General features: G+C 52.6%; 6 protein-coding genes across 6 annotated transcripts; 1 reads left to right on the top strand and 5 right to left on the bottom strand.

Annotated features, from left to right (window-relative positions):
- Nucleotides 1-753: 753 nt before the first annotated feature.
- On the top strand, nt 754-3,811 carry N0V89_011917 (uncharacterized protein; the record flags this gene model as incomplete). Its single annotated transcript, XM_056220643.1, has 8 exons — nt 754-856; nt 917-961; nt 1,024-1,581; nt 1,628-1,960; nt 2,010-2,291; nt 2,338-2,891; nt 2,938-3,410; nt 3,460-3,811. 8 exons carry the CDS (start codon nt 754-756, stop codon nt 3,809-3,811), a joined length of 2,700 nt encoding a protein of 899 aa, XP_056065946.1.
- A 6,062-nt stretch (nt 3,812-9,873) lies between these two features.
- Nucleotides 9,874-10,480, bottom strand: N0V89_011916 (uncharacterized protein; the record flags this gene model as incomplete). Its single annotated transcript, XM_056220642.1, has 2 exons — nt 9,874-10,006; nt 10,065-10,480. The coding sequence occupies 2 exons, from the start codon at nt 10,478-10,480 to the stop codon at nt 9,874-9,876; spliced, it is 549 nt and encodes a 182-aa protein (XP_056065945.1).
- Nucleotides 10,481-11,847: 1,367 nt separating this feature from the next.
- N0V89_011915 (uncharacterized protein) lies at nt 11,848-13,348 on the bottom strand (the record flags this gene model as incomplete). Its single annotated transcript, XM_056220641.1, has 2 exons — nt 11,848-12,096; nt 12,149-13,348. 2 exons carry the CDS (start codon nt 13,346-13,348, stop codon nt 11,848-11,850), a joined length of 1,449 nt encoding a protein of 482 aa, XP_056065944.1.
- A 1,228-nt stretch (nt 13,349-14,576) lies between these two features.
- N0V89_011914 (uncharacterized protein) lies at nt 14,577-15,755 on the bottom strand (the record flags this gene model as incomplete). Its single annotated transcript, XM_056220640.1, has 1 exon — nt 14,577-15,755. One exon carries the CDS (start codon nt 15,753-15,755, stop codon nt 14,577-14,579), a length of 1,179 nt encoding a protein of 392 aa, XP_056065943.1.
- Nucleotides 15,756-16,142: 387 nt separating this feature from the next.
- Nucleotides 16,143-18,229, bottom strand: N0V89_011913 (uncharacterized protein; the record flags this gene model as incomplete). Its single annotated transcript, XM_056220639.1, has 2 exons — nt 16,143-17,888; nt 17,945-18,229. The coding sequence occupies 2 exons, from the start codon at nt 18,227-18,229 to the stop codon at nt 16,143-16,145; spliced, it is 2,031 nt and encodes a 676-aa protein (XP_056065942.1).
- Nucleotides 18,230-18,553: 324 nt separating this feature from the next.
- On the bottom strand, nt 18,554-20,668 carry OSM2 (Osmotic growth protein; the record flags this gene model as incomplete). The annotated part of the gene is made up of 5 exons (XM_056220638.1): nt 18,554-19,659; nt 19,710-20,173; nt 20,224-20,461; nt 20,512-20,580; nt 20,635-20,668. 5 exons carry the CDS (start codon nt 20,666-20,668, stop codon nt 18,554-18,556), a joined length of 1,911 nt encoding a protein of 636 aa, XP_056065941.1.
- Nucleotides 20,669-20,781: the final 113 nt, after the last annotated feature.

Below are 20,781 nucleotides of genomic sequence, written 5' to 3'. Positions count from 1 at the left end.
AGCAAGCTCGAATTCGCCCCAAACCCATGTTTAATAGGCGCCAGGTCGCCATCGCGGGAGTCCAGGTAAGCTGCAAGGTAGCACTCGTGCACACGCTCTATCGACACCAGGACTTGGAGCATACCCCTGCCCTGCCATCCGGCCTCGTCACCCCCACAGTACAACGGGGACTGCCGCCCGCTGCAACTCTCTGCGTGCGCTTGCCGACTTGGGTGCGCCTGTGTGAAAGCGCGCGCTGCCGGATTCGAGAAGTGCGTCCCAGGCCTTGCGGCAGGATTTTGGCACACGGCCCGCTTACCTTCACCCCCCTCGACCCCTTCGCGCCGCAGAGCAGCAAGCCCAAGAGAAGAAGGCCCTGCTCGCGCCACCATCTGCGCGCGGGAGCCACACTGCGCGCCTGCATTCTCGAAACCCCCGGCATGCCATACGTCGTCTCCACTAGCCTCTATGCGTCCTGATCTACTGTCCCGTATAATACTACCGTATAACCTAAATATCACCCGGCGTTGCGGAGATTTCTGGCCCGCAGAAGAACCGTACCTTATTACCAACCTCCGCGCCCTCGCGCCGTCTTGCAAGCAGCTTTCTGGACCGGATACTGACGTGCTGCCGGCCAGAGCGCCGTTCGAAGCGCCCCTTTGATTGGCTGCCATCCAACCGGCCAGGCGCGACCGACGACCGACCCCGCTGCCGTTTCGACACCACCCACACCAAGCTCGCCAGCAGTGAGCGCACACATTCATAACGCCAGCCATGCCCGGAGATTCTGGTGGACGGCCGTTACTGCCCCAGACTGCCCAGATGCAGAGCTTCACTTTTGCCCCGCCGACTCTGGCGCCGCGCGAGAACCAGCGCAGTGAGTCTGATGCTCGCATGGTCCGATGCGCCCGGACAATGGCTGACATATCGTCTGCAGATTACGTCTTTGTGGACGAGCATAACAGGCACAAGCGCCTGAAAGGTGCGGCGCAGCAGTCTCGCGGGGCCCCGCTGGACAGAGAACATCATTGCTAACAGACATAGTCATGAGAGCCTGCGAAGGCTGCCGGAGGCGCAAGATCAAGTGCGATGCCGCGACCACGAATGCATGGCCTTGTGCTGCGTGCATTCGTCTGAAGCTCAACTGTGTACCCCCAACCGTCAGCTATGATAAGGACTACAACGTAAACACCCAGACCTACGAACTCGAGGAGAAGCCGCTAGAATACGCTACTGCGCCTAATCCGCAGCACAGCTTCCAACGCCCGCCGGTGATGCCTGGGTCTCAGGGACTGCCACCACACCTGACCAGCACCATGGCGAGCTCGGTCACTGCACCCTACCAGGACGGGATGCGCATGTACCAGAATCCCCAGTATGACGAGCATTCGCCTCATGATCACATCCAGTATGCGTCTCTGCCGCAGCAACAAGTCGTGCAGCAGAATCTGAATTATGCTCCGCAAATGTACTCGGAAGCACCACCGGCTGGCCCAACAATGACTATGACTCCGCCCGAATCCGAAGGTCAATGGAAGCAAGACGCTTCATCCAACCTAGCTGACGCGCTAGGCGAGCTCAAGATTGACCACACGGCAGTTGGTGAGGCAGTCTCCTTCTCTCTAATTTCAAGTGTTGACAGAAACAGCCCCTTGGATCACCAGTCAAAGGAAGAATCTCGCCGAGACACCTGCCTTGGAAGAGTATGAGGTCCAATTACCGCCGTTGACAACATTGGACAACACTGTGCGGATACCACCAGAAATGATGCCTTCCGAAGAGCAAGCATTGCACTACTTTGACTATTATTTCGACAATATTCACCCGTATTTTCCCGTGGTCAACAAGACATCGTTCTATCAGCAGTGGCAGGGAGCACGAGAATCATTGTCACCTCTTATGTTGGAAGCCATCTTTGCCTGTGCGTCTCTAATGCTAGGAGAAGACGCCGAAGGCCACAGATGGTTGGCACTTGCAGCGAGTGAGTACATTAGTTCCCGCGCGATGGGCAACCAACTAATAACTTCTAGAACACGAGGAAAGCTTCAAAGACGTCCCAAGGCTAAGCACAATGCAAGCTATGCTCCTCCTGTTGAAGGCGCGTGAAGCGTCTCCCAAGAGAGGCTATTTTTGGCGCTCATGGATGACGGTGGTCAATCTTGTTGCCATGGGCAAGGGATTGGAACTGGATGAACATTACGAGAACCACCAGATCGGAAAGTCATGCGGTTCCAATATCCATGACTGCATTACCAAGACTCGTGTATGGCATATGCTGTTCATACTGGAGGTGATGGTTGGAGGACCGCAAGGTGAGTTCAGCGCTCGTCTAACGAACCGAATGCTTACGCGCACTAGGACGGACCAACTTCCAGGTCGAATTAGATTCCATCGATTTTGATATGCCGCGACCCATACCGGGCTTGGATCCCTTCGAGCTTCAGATCTCTCGCCAATTCACCCAGTACGTTCGGGCTTTGAAAAACGTGCATTTTACAACTGTAATGCACGGAAAATTGAGGAAGAAGACGCCTGATTGGGCCCTGGATCCTATCTTTGTTGGTCACAACGCAGATTTTCCCATGTGGTTGAGAGAACTGCCTGAAGACATGCAGATCTCTTATCCGCCCGATGGCTCCGCTCCATGGATTCCGTCTCATTTCATCGCTAACATGCATTCTTACCACTATCTGGGTATCATCATGCACATGCGGCCCCAGCTACACGCCATATCAGATCCATACGACGGAATGTGGAAGCAGCATATGCTGGCGTGTTATTCAGCGGCGAAGAACTTGTGCAAACTCCAAGAAGCAATCTTGAAGACTTACGGTCTTCCCGGTCTGTTGTGCATGATCAGAGGCATCAGCTTCACCGTTTACGCTGTCCTCACTTGCACAATGTTGCACCTAGTAAGTATTACTTGCGGTAAATTCATCATCAAGCTAATTGTTCCAGGTCGCCATTACTTGTCCAGACCCAGACTTGAACAACGACGCACGCGAATTCTTCGTTCGCCACATGCGCATATTGGAAGAGTGCGCTCCGGCCTGGCCTATGCCTGAAATGCAGCAGCAAGTGAACAACCTCCGGCAGGCATTCTCCGCAGATGTGACAAAGCCTTTTGAGCTCAAGCCGACTTTTCCATTTGGAAGCCCCCAAGTGCATACACAATCGAGCCCTCCAAGCAACCCAGGCTCATTCCGGTCTCGTCTTCCAAGCCAGCAGTCACCACTGGATCAACCAGGTCAGGTTAACTACCATGCACACCCCATCTCTCCACCAATTTCGGCGTCCGATCACGACACCACGGCTGACTCTCCCGTAGCTCAGTCCCTGGTCATGATGGCGTCTGGACAACGTGCCCCTCAACCGACAACGGGAATGCAAATGCAAGAGACCGTTCCGTGGAATCCGCAACGTATCTTTGAGTAGGTCTTAGTACTTCTCCTGTCTGTCAAAAAACTAACGTGTGCCCAGTCAATGGAATGTCGCATTCGGTACGCCGCCTCCAAGTTCGGCAACACAATCCTCCCCACCGCTAAGACCGCCCCCCACAGGCACAGGCAACAACTACGAATTACGAACTCCGCAGGATGGTACTCAGTCAAATTACCAAATGCCTCATGCATCTCCACAAGCGAGCGGCCTCTCTAGCGCCCAGTCCCAAATACCGCCCACGACGACTTTCGCTACTCCTACCGCGACGTATGTCACGCCGACAATGTGGCAAGAGGTAGTGGCCAGCTCGTTCCAAGATGGCTTGAAGCGTCGATGGGATCATGGGCAAGCTCCGATGATCGATCAATCCATGTACAAGAGAGCGCGATGATCCCGGCTGCAGCATGAGATTCAGGCCCATTAGCCATTTCAACATGCCGTCTCGACATGTTACCACGCCAACCTGGCCAGAATAGAGACGCCCCAGACAAGCGCAGTAGCACACTCTGCCTCTCCATGAGAAAGCCGAGCCAAGTTGGACCTCCTTCGACCACTCTCGGACCGAGCATTCACAGATGTCAACGAATCCCCATTACAAAGAGGAGCGCAGGGCCATACAAGAGCTGACCGGTCAGGTTCAGGCCATCCGTCCGGATCAGCGGATTCTTACCTTCGCATCCAACCAACCTTCTCACGTTACGTGAACGAATCGCTTAGATAATACTTCCCTTTGTTGGCATATACCCAGGGTGGCCTCGTGCCGAAGGAAAAGCGTTCCGGTTTTGCCCACTAGTTTGGTTGGCTAACTATGTTGTATACTATTGCTACTCTGCAGACGGCTCTGGTGTTGTAAGAGGTCATCAGGACTTTGAGCACCGCCAAGCACCAATGATATGCCGCTGGGCAGCGGCCTTAGTCGTCATCCTATCTGTACCTTCCATTTTCATCCAACGGCCATGTGTATCTGCATAACACCATCAGGCAGCGTCCACAAGGCAGCTCAGCACGAATGTTCTATCTTCCTTCGTACAACGGGCGCCGCCGAGATTGTTCCGCGTGTTGTCGACATTCCTACCAGTGTTCAACATGCCTATTCCGACCAAGAACGATTGCAGGCGGCCGCGTCCGCGAAAAGCGCCCAATGGCGGTTCGGATTTTAGGCAAATTCATTGCAGCGGATATGCATGATCATCTGCAGAGCTAAGATTTCTACCTTCCTGTACGCGATACGTGGAAGGACTAGAGGGGTGCGCACTGACACCGAATCGTCTGGGTGTCGCCAACAAGCCACAACATGGCCAACGGCGTCAAGTTCACCCGACTTCTGTCCGCTCTAGCCCCATCCGTGGAACGTGCAACCATTGGCGTGGAATCTATCAAACCAGGGTCCAGCGTTCGTGCATTTATTCGGTCTAATTGTGACGATGCCGCTTCAACATGAATCGTCGTCTATTTAAAAAGGCCGTGGTTTATTTGGGACGATGTTGCATTCTACGTCACCGGGCAGCGAAGATCGTTGCTTGCATGCGTAACACAACCGGGTTATGTACGAGGCACTACAAGACCCGCGGAAGGCTAATCATCCCACGTTCCGTAATGGAAAAGGCACAACCTCACAGGGCTGCTCGGCAATCGTGGCACTATCTCGAGACGACAACTCTTGTCCCGAGGTGCAGCGCCCGGCTGACTCTTGACATGTGAAGTCTCTGGGTGTCTAGCGGTAAGGCGCAAGGCACGCGCTGGTGGCCAAGGATGCGGGGGGCGCATTGGGGGACTGTGCGTGGCGAGAAGACAGGGACCAGGCCAGTGAGGACTCGTAAGCTCGTCTTGGCGCTGGGACTTGGTGCGTGCCTTTTTGTTTGCTTCTTCCCTACTCACGCACATTGGTCCCCCGAGCCTCATCATTCGAGCACGCCCGTCCACCCACCCACCCGGAAGTCGTTCGCCGCGCTTCGCTTCGCTTGCCCTTCCCTTCAATCTCGAAGAAGGCCCGAGCACGCTCGTGGCGTTTTGACAGGCGTTTGCCGGATCGCGAGCGGTGTTCTAGAGTTCTAGAGCTTGTCGCACGATTGTCTGCCATGAGATGAGAAGGCATCAAGGCAGTGGCATCGCAGCCTGACGGTGCGCGCTTAATGCCCTTCGGAGCAATGGCCCCGACTTCCTTTGACATTGACAGGTTGTTGGATCGCGGCTACCGGTCCGTGAGGCTCATGGACCCTATGAAGGTCCGCCTCTCTTGCTTGCTTGACCGTTCGAATCCTAGCTCCAGGCTCTCCAGGTCGCGTGCCTTGCGCGCGGATCGCCTTCGCGCTGTTGGGTCGGAGTCGGCCCTCTGCCGCCCAGGCGACTGGCTGGCTGCCTGCAAATAGTACCACAACGTTACGTCAGCATCTTGATTATGGATGCAATTCAATAGGGAAAGAGGTGGTGTATAGGTGGTGCACATGATGATCCACGCGGCCTTCACAGTGTTGGGTAAGCACATTACCATTCCTATGGAAGGCATGGTACTGCAGGAGATTACTCTTCACCGGTCGCAACACGCTTGCATCGCCTGTGCCTGTACCTGAAGACGTGCGTGAAGCACTTGAGATGAGCTTGCAGATTGTAGTTGTCATGTCAGGTTTCATCTAGGCTAGCCTGTGTGGACACGTGGTGGGGACTCTGGTAGTCTTCACCTGCCTGCCGCACTCGTGGTGGTGGGGACCGGAGACAATCGGCATCGGGCAGTACCGCTGTCGCTTGCGCTGTGCGAGAAAGGTTTAAGACCTTCTTCATTATTATAACGCCTTTCGTATAGACTAGACGCCAGCTCGTCATTTATGCCAAGTGCGAGCGGAGAATTACGGAGGATTGTTGACCTTCCGCGTTGGGAGCTGGTCGCCTTGCATTGCAGCTGTCTGCGAGTGTGCGTGTTAGTGTTTTGGTTTAAGATCTGGGATCATGCGTTGGAAGCGCGTACGCAGGGACTTGCTTAAGGTGCGTGAGTTTGTAACGTCGCGGCAGATATTCGGAGGATCCCTGGCTTGTAAGGAAGGGTTTTACCGCTTTACTTACTCGTACGGTATTGGAGCTGTCCATTTTTTTTATTGGTCTTTTATTGATCTTCGTTCACAATGGTACAGTGCGGGATGATCGTTCTAAAAATGTTCGAACGAGCTGTCTATTCGGATACTATGACTCCTTGCTGTGTAGTGGTAGCTTGGACCATGACATGCGCTCGTCGAGAAACCCAAACCGGCAAGCTGCGATCTCAAGGTATACGCAAGCCTGTCTCAAGCGTGAACCCTACTTCCCGACGACCACCTGTTCTAAAACCGTAACGAGCCCTTTATCAGACGAGCTATATGATGGCATTACCTTCCTTCTTTCGGATAATCCTCCAGAAGAAACGCAGATCTTGTCCTGTGCTGAATCTACCACCCTTCAGTCTGCCAGCCATCCAAGAGCATGAAGTCACGCACGCAGGATCTAGGATGACTGAACCGTAGCCACGTAGTCGAACTTGATTGAGTCGACCCCTTACAACGACCAATTTAACTAACCTTAAGGAAAGAGTGCAGATAGATCATGGGCAGCGTCTACATAGTAGCATCACGTTTCCCGTGTACACAGCGCGTAAACAGTACCAACCCCAACCTCGCCATACCCCACCCTATCTCAGACCTCCTACAGCACTAACGTGGGCTCTTCGCATATTTGCAGGCCACGGCACGGTAGCACTCGATCTTGTTGATAGTCTTGGATACATCTGCAGTGACAAGCCCAGAAAACCAGTACCACTTGTACTAATCACAAACACAATCACGATGCTCGTCCGCACAAGAGCAGTAGATCCGTTCGCGGACTCACTCAATTGCCTTATCGAAGACGTGAATGAATACAATACTCAAGTCTCCCTATCTTCCATGCACATTCCTTTCAAACAACGATATAAAAGCCGGTGAAAGAGCACGTGAGGAGCTTCGCGATAGGCTAGACAATGTGTAATTGGTCTGTCGACGTTTCTACAATCTACTTTGGAAGAGCTCAGCTCATGTCCTGGAACCTCGCTGCTTCGATTTATGTTCTAGGAGAGCATGGCGATACTGCAGGAGACTTTGTCCCGTGAGAGATCTGTTCTCTAGTTGGAAAAGACACGCTGCTATTACGAGCCTATTTCTCAAGCTCGCGAATAGGCTGCTTACTGATTCATCGAAGCATAGGCGTGGATCGTGGACATAGGCCAGCGATTTCATTTTCTCCGCCATCGTTCGTGCTCAGAGCTAGCTCCTTTTTCACAAGGCAAGGAATAGGACTGACGTAACACTGCGACACCACAACCACAACCACAACATATAAATATCAAGCTTTCTTATAGGTAGAAGCTAGACGTACAGCCTTCGCTATCATCTCGTCTAGTTAGAAATATCTAGTATAGTGGTAGACGGTTGATAGTACGTTGCGTTAGGCCAAGTTGTTGGCGTGCGTTCCTCGTGGAAAAGAAGCTCTTCATTTGATAGGTTGCAATATTATCGTTTGCGAATAGAATGCCCCCACCCTACTATAGTACAGATCCTCAATTTCTGTCAATTGTATCATATATTCACTCTATTACTAACTAGATCTTATTAAAGGCTAGCTAGATCTTGTTAAACAGCTAAATTTAGTTGGGGTAGACGTTAAAATAGGGTACCTAGCCGTTAGAATAGGCGTACTAACGTATTTAAACTAATAGTAGAGTAGATATTTAAAATACTTATAAAAAGGGGAAGCCGTACCATAGTAGGGCTGGGGCATTCCTTTCGCAAAGCACCGATAGTAGCGGGCGGACTTTTCTGGGAGCACTCAACTCCTTCCAAGATACTTGCGTGGGAATGGGCTTGAGCTGTCTGTAGTACAATGATATCACTTTCGCGTCTGTTTCCTTAGACTTCGGCGGGGGCGGCTTCTCTGAGTATACCGTTCGGATCGGTCTGGACATTCTGATGTGCGCACTTGCCAGGTCTGACGGTCGACTTGCAATACTGAGGCTCATCGCGGACAACTGGTTGACGGCGTCGGGAGTTATCCCCCATGCGAATTGGTCTCAAGAACGATGATGACCTTGGAAGGCTTGCACCTACGAACGGGCTCCCAATTGTTGCACGAAGGGCCGCGCAGTCCTATGATTCTAGTCACTCGGTCGATGTTTCCCAGGATGCTCGTAGCCAGGGTAGCAGTACGTGGGTGGCAGTCATCTTTCCATGTCATATAAAGTGTCCTCATTCTCAAGGTCTAGCTGGGGGGCGTCTTCTGCGCTCTTTCCCTGATCTTGAGCTTGTTGGCGCTATGTCTTCCGAATTGAGTAGCCAGTCGCTTTCAGCATATAAGCCTGTGGCCGATACTTCGATTAATATTTGCTATTTCGCTCTAGCCCAGTTGTCTGGTTGCAAACGTAGCTACGCCTTCACCCCTTTCTGCTTGTTGGGCTCCACATTTTCGATAATTGGCTGTGCGACCATAATAAATTTCTTCTATGCATCCATCTTTTCCTTGAGTGCCACGTAGAAAGCGACATCCCAAAGGGCGTCCCTTTTCCATTACCGCCGCGGTCGTACATGACAGGCCTGGACAATCTCAGTGCGCAAGCATATCAAGACATTGGGCTTACTGAGTGTGAACTCTGGGTTTGGCTCTATCAATACAGTGTAGCGCGCCTCGGGATGGGGAATTACGGATCTGACTACTGGGCCACTCTCCTTCGTTGCATCGAGAAAATCCACCCTGGTACGCTTACGGAATACCACAGCCACGACGAGATGGAACGACAGTGGGACGGACGAATTTGCAACGTTGGATATCCGTTTGCTCTTAGAGCGGCAACAAACGGTCATTTTCAGCGCTGATGGAGATCTTTTCCGAGACAATACTAGGAGACGCAGCTGAGAGGTGGCTATAAGAAGGGAATTAAGCACGTTTTATTCCCGAAGGCTTGTTTTGAACATCCCCTTGAGCAGGGTTCATAAGAGAACGTGGAGGCTTGTGACCCCTTCTCCAGCGTTTTTCTCTCTGGCACCCTCTTATGTTTGCATGAGCACGATGTTTAACAATCATGCTTCTGTCTTATAATGCAGCAGTAAGTTGAGGACGACACTGTGGCAGACACAGTAGTTGTGCCAAAGTGGAGGCGGTTTGGTAGCTATCCGCCCATCATGCACATAGATAAAGCAGAAGAAGCAGAGGGTAAGACAAAAGAATGGTATCATTAACCCGCTAAAGGCGATCTCCATATTACATTACCGTATCATCCTCGCCATATCCATATTACAACGTTACCACGTCATCCTCACGATACTGCATTACCACCTCCACCACCTTCACCCCCCATGTCCAAGTACAGAGGTCCGTAGCTGTCGCTAGTGTTGACGTTCACCCTTGCACCGAATCAACAGTGTACCATCGACAAGCACGTTAACGTTCCAACGATCTTCTTTAGACCGTAGCAGGTGCAGCGCCCTCCGCAGGAGCAGCAGCGTGCTTATCAGCCTCAGAAACGTGCGCCGCCGTCACGCGCTGAACATCCCAAAGCCTAGCCTCAGCGAAGAAGCCCACAAGACTCGTGAAGCTACATCACATTAGTACAACCTTCTCACATATAGGTTGAAGGGAACGATGGCACTTACAAAGCAATAAAGGCAAAGGCCTCCAGCGTCCTCTTTAGTCCGGGCTTGTCCACGCCCGCCGGCGAATTGAACATCTGTCCACCGTTGTAGTCGTAGTCTTGGCTGGCAAAGACAAAGGCGATGAGCCACAGGTAGCTCAAGGTGAGGGCCAGGGGTGCGAGGTAGCCTTTGTAGGTCTTGACGAGGGGCAGGAAGAGGGAGGGGAGGTAGAAGAAGGTGTCTACGGCGGCTACACCGATCCAGTAGCGGAGGTGGGTGTTGGCATCGAACTTGGCGATGAAGTAGCCGGAGATGCCAAGGACAATGACGGAGGATGCGAAGTGTAGCGCATGGTTCGCAAGGAGGAGAGGACGAAGTGTGCGGTCTGCACGGGCGGGGCCAGGTGTTCCGTAGTCGTTTGTTGTGAAGCGGGCCATTGCAACTTGGTGGTCGTGAAGTGTGAATTGAAGTGGAGGGCTAAAGTGGTGGTTGGGTGATATTGCAAGTTGTTGCTGGATAAAATATGATGGTTCATACGTTCATTCGGCAAGGCTACTCTTATACTGTATAACTCTGGTCATCTGATATGTGACGATGACGATCTCAAGACATATCTTCGTGGTGTTGGTCCAAGGAAAGTTCTCGCACTGGACAGGGATGCCATGATTTCATCTTGACCAGAGACGTGCTGCCAGCTAACGATACCTCACCTTATCCATCAGGCCAGACAAGATCGCCCATTCCGCCTCGTTCCGGAGACCGCAGTGTTTGGCTAGAAGTGACCCGCCATTGCATGACTTCGACCGGACACCATGTCAAGGTGTTGCCATGTATGCAGCGCGCAACATCCAAGCCAGTCAAGGTGAAGAGTCATCAGCTTGCGGTGTGAGGAGCCTATTGCATCGTATGCAAGTCGTCACACAAGAGTCGTCACACTTTGCAAGATAGCTTTATCCTAGTATCTGCGGTTGAACATGCAATCGGAAGTCGGAGGTCGTGCATGTGGGATCGGCCTGCAAATCCAGCCTAGACTGGTGAACAGATCAGATGCAGGGATAATGCGAAGTCTTTTTTGTTGACAATTGATGAACCTTCTGGTGATCGTGGATGTGATGGCAGGGGTTTTGATTGGAGTTTCGAGACGGACGTTGTCAATGCCCCACTTGTGACGCCACAGCTAAATCGCATAAAACCTCACCTGACCGTAAGTTTCGAGAAGCACACCGAAAGTTCATCGGGTTTCGCAGGGACTCACGTTTGAGCCATGGTTACAATGATTCCGAGAAAAGCCCGCAGCGGGGTATCTGTCATCTGACTAAATCGGAGATCAGCATCTCCGGTTTGGATTGTAACAAATCATGTGAAGCCAATTCTACTGTGTACTCTTCAAAGTCTCCTCATAAGGGAGATTTTAGAAAGCAAGCAATGTACTACCTTTACGCCCTTAACGATGAGCTGTCGGCTCCATGTGTCAGCAAATATGTTGCTTGTCTCATACATCTTCTCAAGTTCTTAAAGCATCATGATCGTGTATGCCCTCATGCACCCGTCCACAAATTCCAAGCACACCTTGTTTCATTATTCATACGGATCCTTCTCGCAAGTACGGAACTCCCGGAAATTCGACTGTCAAAGACCAAGAAGTGAGGTACAGGGCCAAGCTGCTCGTGTCCGACACCGTAACATGAATGAGCAGCTATTGTACCCGTACTTCTCTCTACGGTTGCGATGTACGGCCACCAATTCCACCTTCATGTAACTTTCTTTCGTCGACCATGCTATACGTAGTAGATGTAGGCGCAACTCACATATGGTAATTGAGGGTCACGCCATCAGTCTTGGGTCGTGAGTTCTCGTGCGTAGTTTCATCGGTTCTCCAGTCGAACTTGAGCACATCGCTCGTCTTCACATCTTCCAAGATCTGCACGTCTACCCACGCCCTGAAATAAGGCATCATGCGGCTTGCATGCACTTTGGAGTTCGCGGTGAGGTCAAGCAAGTCTAGGCCGAACATCTTCTTGAAGAGTTGGTTCTTACGGCGAGTAAAAGTCTCCTGTCAATGCGTCAGTACTGGATCAGCAGGTGCATGTCGTTGTATGTGTTACCTCGTCATTCTTTGCAAACGCATCGAATGTGCTGACAAAGTCGTCACCCTCTTGCCAATTTCGAACCCTTAGCCCACCGCCAACGATGTATTCATGGAGACGTGGGCCAAAAGCCATATACGATTGAAACATCACCACGCCTTCGGGTCCCACGCCCAGGAGGAACGAGTGACTAAACGGCACAAGGTCTTGCAGTTCTATGCTCATCAGATTGAGCGCCCTAACAAAAGATTCGTTCTGTTCGCAGTATGACTGGATGACGTCGATAAGTTTCACCCGGAGGAGGGTTGTCTTCTGGGACTCGAGTGCAGCACGCTTTGCATATTTATAGGATTCTAGGAGGGATGCTGAGGGAATAAGTTCCACCTGAAAGCCGGGGTTATAAAGACCTCCAGCTAGCAGAGGGTTCTCATTGCCTAGAGTGGATTCCATGACAATGGCTCTCAGGTCATGCACAGGTGCCGCGAGCGTGAAGATGCACATGCTGGTGACGTCGCACGAGTGCCATGGAAGTTGGCATGCCATTTCATGCATGAAGTCGCTCGCTCGCGTGTTCTTGAGCCTGATTGGTACTCTCATACCTGCGATAGTGCTGCCCATCGTACCAATCGTCGAGCGGTAATGCTCGAGCAGAAATCCCGTTACCTCGGTGTCCTCAGAGACAAGAGTCGTGAGATACTTGCAGATCATTTTCAATGGAGAGTCTTCCGGAGACAAACAGTTTAGGCTGGCGACAACCCTTTGCACAGGCTTTTCATCGACGTCGACGTCGCGAAAGAATGCGACAGGCTGGATCCTCACTTTGGAGAGAACAAGTCCGCATTCACAGAGTCCATGTGAGTCCTGGTCGCGACCTTTTTCCAGAAACATGGTTGTACTCTTCACAGCAACGGGCGATAGGGACAACTGAGATTCGCCATCGTTAGCGGGTCCTGTCTGCCGAGCTATCATCGATTTGGTGGCATAGAAACGGTGCACCACGAGGGCCACTGCGTGGAAGTTGGCTTCAATGTTTCGATGGTGGACTTCGGCAGTGGGATTGGCATCAACATGCCGTTGCAAGAGAGTGAGCTGATTAGAATCCAGGTGTGCGACCCATCGCTCAACGAACTGCTTGCTCGTCTCTGGGATCGCGGGGTTCTCCTGGGCGATGCTATGGGTAATCTGGCAGAGCCATGGGACAGACTCCAGCTTGGACATCATGTCTTTCGATGACTGTGAAGTCATTCTACTCCAGGCTACTGGTTAGAATGTAGTTGGCATACGCGGTGCAGTTGGCTCACCTTGTCCTCGGATGCGCAGGCACAGTCTCAGTAGTGCAATCGGTTCTTGACCGCGAGTTGTCTTCGATTAATGTAGTTGTTGTGGTTAGAATAACGGGCCACAAATGGAGCAGGAGCTAAAATTCAGAGGATGACTCTAGCAGGTTCCCGGGTGAAGGCAGAAGCCAAGTTGCTTCAGCAGCGACTCTCAGGTGAAGGTGAGAGTGACCACAGGGATCTATCGACACTGTCTTTCTACTAGGGATTTTTGACCCAATCGTCGTTAAGATTCGACTGTTGCTCTTGCGTGGATGCTGGACACCGTAGGACCGACTGGCCTTTTTGCCCTCGTTTCCTCGATCATACTCTCAGTCGAAACCTCTTCTTCTTTCAAACTGGCTCGCTGTATCTGAACGAATCCATGGCGGCTTCATCAGCAGGCTGCGTGTATACTTTCACGGGCCAAGGTGGTTCGTCCGCGGATTCCACAACAGCGAGACCGTTCGGCGACATCTCAGAAACGCAATTGAACTTGTCTGCCTGCTCATAGAAGCGATCAATTTTGGCAGGGATTGCTCGAAATGCGTCGCGATCTACCGTGTACTTATCCACGCTACCGTGAGACAAGTTTCCGCCATACGTGTGCTCCATTGCATCCTTTTACAAGGAAGTAGGTCTGAGACCTAGCGTTCGATAGAACCTCTGTCAAAGTTTGGGACCGTCGAGTCTTTGACGGCAGTGCTCGAATAGAGCCTGTCAATGACCTCTTGATTGACCATTTGGGTCAAAGATGCAGTAGAACTCGGTTCTGAACGAGTGAGTAGTTGAACGACAGAGAAAATACGGTCTGTAGATAACTCACGTCAGAGTTAGGCGGTGGACCTGAGTAGTTCGTCGCGGTCTTGTGGTCGGCCAACATCAGCGTGGTTGGAGTCGTTACGTTCTCCCTCCTGTTCACTTTTCGGAAAGCTCAATCCCCCAGTCTCATCTTCCATGTTCTGCCTCATGAATCAGCCTCTTTCCTTCTCTTCCCATATGAAGTTCACGAAATCCACCATCCGGTCCCGCCGCTCTCCACATCTCGCGTCCTCGCCTCGATGCTTCGCAACCTCTCTTCAATCCAATACATATCGAGAATCTTTGAGCCCATGTGCTACATCCACGTATCATATAGCAGCCTCCTTCCTCCTCTTTCCACCCTTCACAAACTCCACCGCCCGATGCCTCCTCTCCTCAAACCCCGCGCTCTCACCCCGATGCCCCTCCATCCAGCAATTTCTGCAGTACAAATCCCCATCACATCCCAGACACCTCAAGGTAGCATCGTCGCTACAGATGACACACCACGTCTCGACTTCATCATCAAGATTCTTCGCAAAACTGGACTGAACGGTGGGTGCCTTCTTCGTCGGGGCGAATGACGGTGCCGAGGGCAAACCGAGGGAATCTGTTTGAGAAGGAGATGGGGAGGAGAGTGCTGCAAGGCGAGCGGTGAGGGCGTCTTCGATGGCTTGCGTGCGGTCGAAGTCGTCTTGTGGGAGGGATGTTGGCGCTGAGGGGAGGGAGAGTTCGTTGTTGCTCTCGTCCTCGCCATGGGTTGTTGACTTCTCCTTCTGCTTCTCTGTCTTTTGGTCCCCCGAATCTGAGTCTTTGGCGTCTTCAGAAGGCGGGGAAGGCGGGTCGTACTTCCTGCTTATTTCCAACTCGGCCATAACTCGTGCAATGATATCGTCTGCCTCACTATCCTCGCTCTTCTTCTTGCCTGTCTCGCCGTCCTCACTCTGTTCTTCGGGATGCTCTTCTCTTTCAACGTTGACGCCGTTTGATCCGATATCGACTTCCACATTCTCCCAATCTGTCAAGCCCTCCTTCTCTTCCTGCTCTTGCTTTCGGCTTTTTTGTACCTCCGGTAGTATAGTCTTGATATCCCTCAATAGCTTCCCTACATCTTTCTCATCTTTCTGATTTATATCCCACTCCTCCCTCGGACCTAGCTCACCCAGCAACTCCTCCAGGCTTCTCTCATCTTCGATGTTAGCTTCGGTTCCGGCTCCGCCAACACCCTCTGCTATTCCTTCGAGATAGCTCGGTGCACCCGGGGCTATGACAGGCGCTCCCTGTGTCTTCTCCTCCGACGAAGTCGTTGAGCGTGAAGGTCTCGGCGAGCTCGACGGGCTTGCAGACCCTAGGCGGGCAAATCGGGCCGCGAGATCGTCTGACGCATTTGCGTTCGCGGTCGAAGGTGCTATGGAGCTGGAGAATGTATTATCTAAGCTGACGCTGGATTTCTTGAGGGCGTTGAGGCGAGCTAATAGGGCGTCGTCGCCGGTTGGAGGGTCGGGCATTGCTGGGTAGGACGCGGGGAGCTATGCGGGAAGCGAGGAATCGTGTTCACGGTCTGGGTACGGTAGAGACAGTGGTCGGAAGCATGCAGTCACAAACTCAAAAGACTGAAAGCGGAAATCTTTGGGGGGTAAAGGAGCCGAAGGCAGGTTCCGGAAGCTGGAGTTCGAGGTAAGAGTTACGGAGCTGTCAAGCTTCCGCGAGCTTAGGTTACGCGGCCGAGGCCCAATTGTGGGGGAGGGGCACGCAGCTCCATGATCTACGCCACCCATGATACAAAGCTTGTTGGTCTTTAATTCAATCATAGACATATACGCCGTATGTAATGCTACAGGAAGCCCTTTGCTTTCCCAGTCGTCCAAAAACGCCAATATGCTTTCCGAACCCGTTTACCACCTCGCAATCAGCCAGAAGTACCAAGTCAACACTAGCAATGCGACACTGCCCAGACTTCTCCCAAACTCTGCCCAGAACAGTGACATACCCGTCTTCTTGCCTGAGCTCTTCTTCGTGCTAACATTTCCCCATGCTCTAGCCTGCGCCTCCCGTCTCTTCTCCTGATCAGCGCTCTGTGAGGGTTCGAAGTAGCCCGCATGCTGGACAAGCGGGTACGAGAATTTTGAAGACTGTGGAGCTGAGTTTGCGGGAAGACCGTAGCCGCCCACAGGTGAGACGCTGCGAGTGCGAGCTTGAGTGTTGCGAACTTGGAGATTGTTGCTGTTTGAGGAAGTTGAGGAATTGGAGGAATCCGAGGGATTAGGGGCGAAATCTTGCGAATGAAGGGCAGCTTTCTCGTGTTCGGCGGATGAGCTGTTTGTAGGGAGCAGAGGGGTCTCTACAGGTTGTTGCGGTTTGATGACACCGCGTACGACGAGTGCCGCTCGGACGGCAAGTACGAATAGGGTGAGGCCAAATAGACCTGCGTACCGTATGAAGATACCGAGCTGGTCAGGCATCAGACATAAGTGCGTCTGAAGCGTTTTCGAAGCGTCGCCGGAGAGCGGTTTTCCGCGCTCATCGACAGGATTCCACATGCTCACCATGAGCATGCCAGGATGTCGAACGCCCATGGCCCATGACAGCGACTTCACCGTGATCTCTTTGATACCTCCACCACCAGAAGTATACGCATGATGAAGAACCTCGCAATAATCGTGATCGTCGCCCGAGAACGCATATCGAATGTCGCCTATTTTGTCCGCAATGTCCACGGTAATCTCCTCATGGAGCACATTCTGATACTGGTAACCTCCGCTCAATGAGATTGCATTTCGATGGTCTTTTTCGAGCGGTTCTTCTCCCTTCCCGACCGGTGTTGGCGGGTACTTTTCTCTCATGGGCCCGCAAGGCGTACCGGGCGGCCGAAAAAGCGGTACATGGGAGAGCAAGACGGTGGGAAACTCGGTAACGTCGTCATCCGAGTGTGGTATCTCTGCCTTCGCGAGCTCTTCTCGCTCCAGAACTTTGTGCTCAAACCCGGGGTATGGTTGTAATTCCTGCTGTATCCTAAGCTCCCTCTGTATCAGCCTCCTCTTCTGTTTCTTCGCATTGTCCAGAAAATCGGTCGTAGGCTTCCAGAGATGCTGCACGGCCTGTGGGTTCGCCAGTCCCTTCGCTTCCAAGGAGACGCTGTCGATCGAAACAAAAGTGTGATTTCCGACGATATCGATCCTGTTGCTGTCCCCAAAGTATGCATTAAACCTGTCGCGCACGCTTGTATCCACACCACGTGCGAACCCTAGGTCGTGGTTTCCCGGCAGACTACTTATGAGCTTGCGTCCAGGTTGACCAGGCCTTCCTTCTAGCCCTCCGTCTCCCCAATGGCTAAAGAATATGCGCCCAAAGCGACGATACTCGTTCATCCAAAAGTCGTCGCCGTACTGTTGCCATTGCTTATCTGGATTCTTGTGTGTGTGCGTCGACCATTCCCTCCCTCCATCGAAGAGGTCTCCCAAGAAGAAGACAGTGTCCGGGTATAAAACCTCCTGTATGCGCGAATATGTTCGACGGAGGTATTGATCCACGTATCGAATGGTAAGATCGTTCAACGGCCACGGGCGGCCAGGGTAGGTATGCGGATCTATGAGCTGGGGATCTGCGACGAAGACGAGTCTGTGTGGGTTTGCGCCGTCTCCCTATGTTTTGTTAGCTTCGGAACAGTTTGAGGACCAGGTTGAGTGATTTCGCGCACCCATTGCTCCCAATTCTCCCAGCGACACGCGTCAACGGCATTCCGAATAGCGCTCCGCTCTCCGAAGTAAACGGCAACCCACCACACCACGACCAGCACCCATGCCGCACTAAATAGCCGCCTCAAGCTCCAGTTGCCTCTCCTTATGCCGATCCACCTCTTGTCCATCTCTGGTTTGACTCGGTATAGTGCGAAGGCACGAGCGACTCGCCATACCTGGTGCGGCAGGCTTTCCGGCTCGGAATATGCGCCGACGGGCATGCCATAATCGTCGTACGCCGTCATGATATCTTGGGCGGGAGAGTGTATTGTAGAAATAGCATTTTAGGCAATGAAAGACATGTCGGTGCCTATTGCGCGGTCAGTGACGGTGTGCGAGCGTAAGCGCAAAGGGGTGCATGCGTTGACGGTGGTTTCGTCTGGGGTGCATGCGTGCGATCGCCGCTAGTACCCGTTATACAACGCGCACGTGTCTACCTCGGTATGGAGCTACTGTTTCGGGACAGCCCAATTCAGTAAGCATGTGGTCGTGATGATCATTCAAATGCTGCATTACACAAGATACTGGTACATGCTAATTCCAAAATGTAACGCCCTTTTGTCCCAGCTCTAGTACTCCAGAGTGATCTCTTGGCCCTTCACCCTGCCGATGACGACTTCGGGTGCGTACTTAGGAATAACCTCATCGTCGTGCAACATCTCGAACTCCTCCGACGCGTCCTTGCCCATGTGGCTGAAAAGCGCCTGAGGTCCTCCAGGGTGTTCGTCTGTCCAGTTTGTTAGGTCCATGACGACACCTTTTACTGCAATCCAAAGATCATCCTTCTTGTTGTGCTTTGCGACCTCCTCGAGGGTGTACTCCTTAGCAGGGACCTCAAACTTCTTAGGCTCGTTGGGTTTTGACACCTTGCCGGGGTCTTTCGAATCAGCATCCGACTTAAGCACGGGGCCTGCTGACTGTTGCTTCTGCTGCGCGATTTTAGAGCCGTCCGACGATGAGGAAGCAGAGGCGTCGGTACCGTTACCCCAGTCAACCGTGACCCTGCCAGGCTGTGAAGGATCGATGTGTAGTGAGATCTGGCCGAGACGAGAAACGGCTGAGCCGCCTGCGCTGTTGAGCGCCTGCTGGAAAAGGTACTTCGACGCCGACTCTCCTGCTACGCGACCGTAGACAACGCAGCCAAGCAGCGACGATCCACCGAGACGGTTAGCACCGTGGACACCACCAGCCAATTCACCGCAGACAAATAGTCCATCGAAGGGCTTGCCGTCGGCATTCAAGCACTCGGCCTGGTCATTGATCTCGATACCACCCATGGTGAAGTGAAGCACGGGCTCCATGAGGGCGACGTGGAAAGTGTCGTTAATGTCGAAGGGCACGTTGTGGAAGTACTTCTTGCCCCACTGATCCTTCTTGTCGCCCTTGGCGATGGCATTGTAGCTTTGGAATTCCTCTTGGAGCTCCTTGTCACTGACACCAATTTCCTTTGCCAACTCCTTACCGCTCATCTTCTTCATCAGGCCACGGCCAGAGTAATGCCTAGTGTGGAAGTCGAGAACATTGGATGCTTTGGAGTTGAGGACCAGTCGGATGGGCCACAGGTCCTTCTTCTTCTCCTCCCACATCATGCCGGAGACGTAGTCACGGTGTCCGAGGTCGTCGCAGAATCTCTTGCCCTTGCTGTTGAGAAGGATACCACCCTCACCACGGAGAGCTGGAAAAGTCAGTCAATGCCCTCAATTGTCAAGAGCAGATTCTACACACCTTCTGCGGCCAAGAACTTGGTCTTAGCCGTGGGGTCCTTGGGGTCAACCAAACCAGTTGGGTGAACCTGGACCTTGTCCATGTCAATGCCCTGGGCACCGACAGACATCAACATCTTGTGACCGTCACCAGTAGCGTGTGCGCCGTTGGTGGTGGAGAGGTCGTAGGTGTCTGGCCTCCACTTCTTCAGCAGAGAGGTCTCTGTGAAATCAGCGGCGTAACCACCAGTCGCAAGTACGACTGGGCCTTCGAGTGTTGTCTCTTCGCCGTTGAAGACGTATGTAACACCGGAGGCGGTGTTGCCGTTCATGTTGACCTTCTTCACGTTCGCCTTCTTGATGAGCTGGACGCGCTCCGGCTCGGCCTCGGCAAGCTCCTCAAACCGCTGCATGAGGGCGTATGTGATGGCCATGCCGGGGAACTTGGCATCGTGGCCACGGTGCGTTCTCGGATGCGAGTGACCACTAACAAAGTCAGTTCATGGTTTTGTTTGATCGAATGATGCTGAACTTACCCTAGTCGGGAAACGAGAGTCAGGTCGAGGTTGAAAACATCCATCAGCCACTCAACGGCAGCGGCAGACTTGTAAGTCAGGACCTTGATGAGGTCTGGCCGCGCCTTGTCTCGGGCGGACTTGAGGGTATCATCGTAGAACTGCTTAACGCTGTCCGGAATCTTGTGGTCCACCTGTGTCCGGGTGAGGGCACCATTTATTCCCGAGGTAGCCTTTGTGGAGTTGCCTCCCATGAAGTCTGGCGCGTGTAAGGAACCGCTTGTCTAGTATGCATGGTTTCAGACTCACTGTTCTTATCGAGGAGCACTACATTGCCACCAGACAAGTAGATGGTGTGAGCAGCGCTCAAGCCGGACACTATTGCTTATTAGCAGCCGCATCGTGGTAGTTCGGGCGGAGGAATGCACGTACAGCCAGCACCAACAACGATGACTCTCTCAGGCATTGTGATTGGTGATGAAGCAAGGGTATAATGCGGAGGAGAGGAAAGCGTGGAGAAAGCGGGAAACAGCGCAGAGTCTGGGTCTTTGTACGGGAACTGATGACGGGCTCGATGCA

The sequence above is a fragment of the Didymosphaeria variabile genome (assembly GCF_027946475.1).
Source record: "Didymosphaeria variabile strain IMI 356815 chromosome Unknown scaffold_9, whole genome shotgun sequence".
Taxonomy (NCBI): Eukaryota; Fungi; Ascomycota; class Dothideomycetes; order Pleosporales; family Didymosphaeriaceae; genus Didymosphaeria; species Didymosphaeria variabile.
The sequence above is the reverse complement of the archived record's forward strand: the minus strand, read 5'-3'. Positions and strand labels throughout refer to the sequence as shown.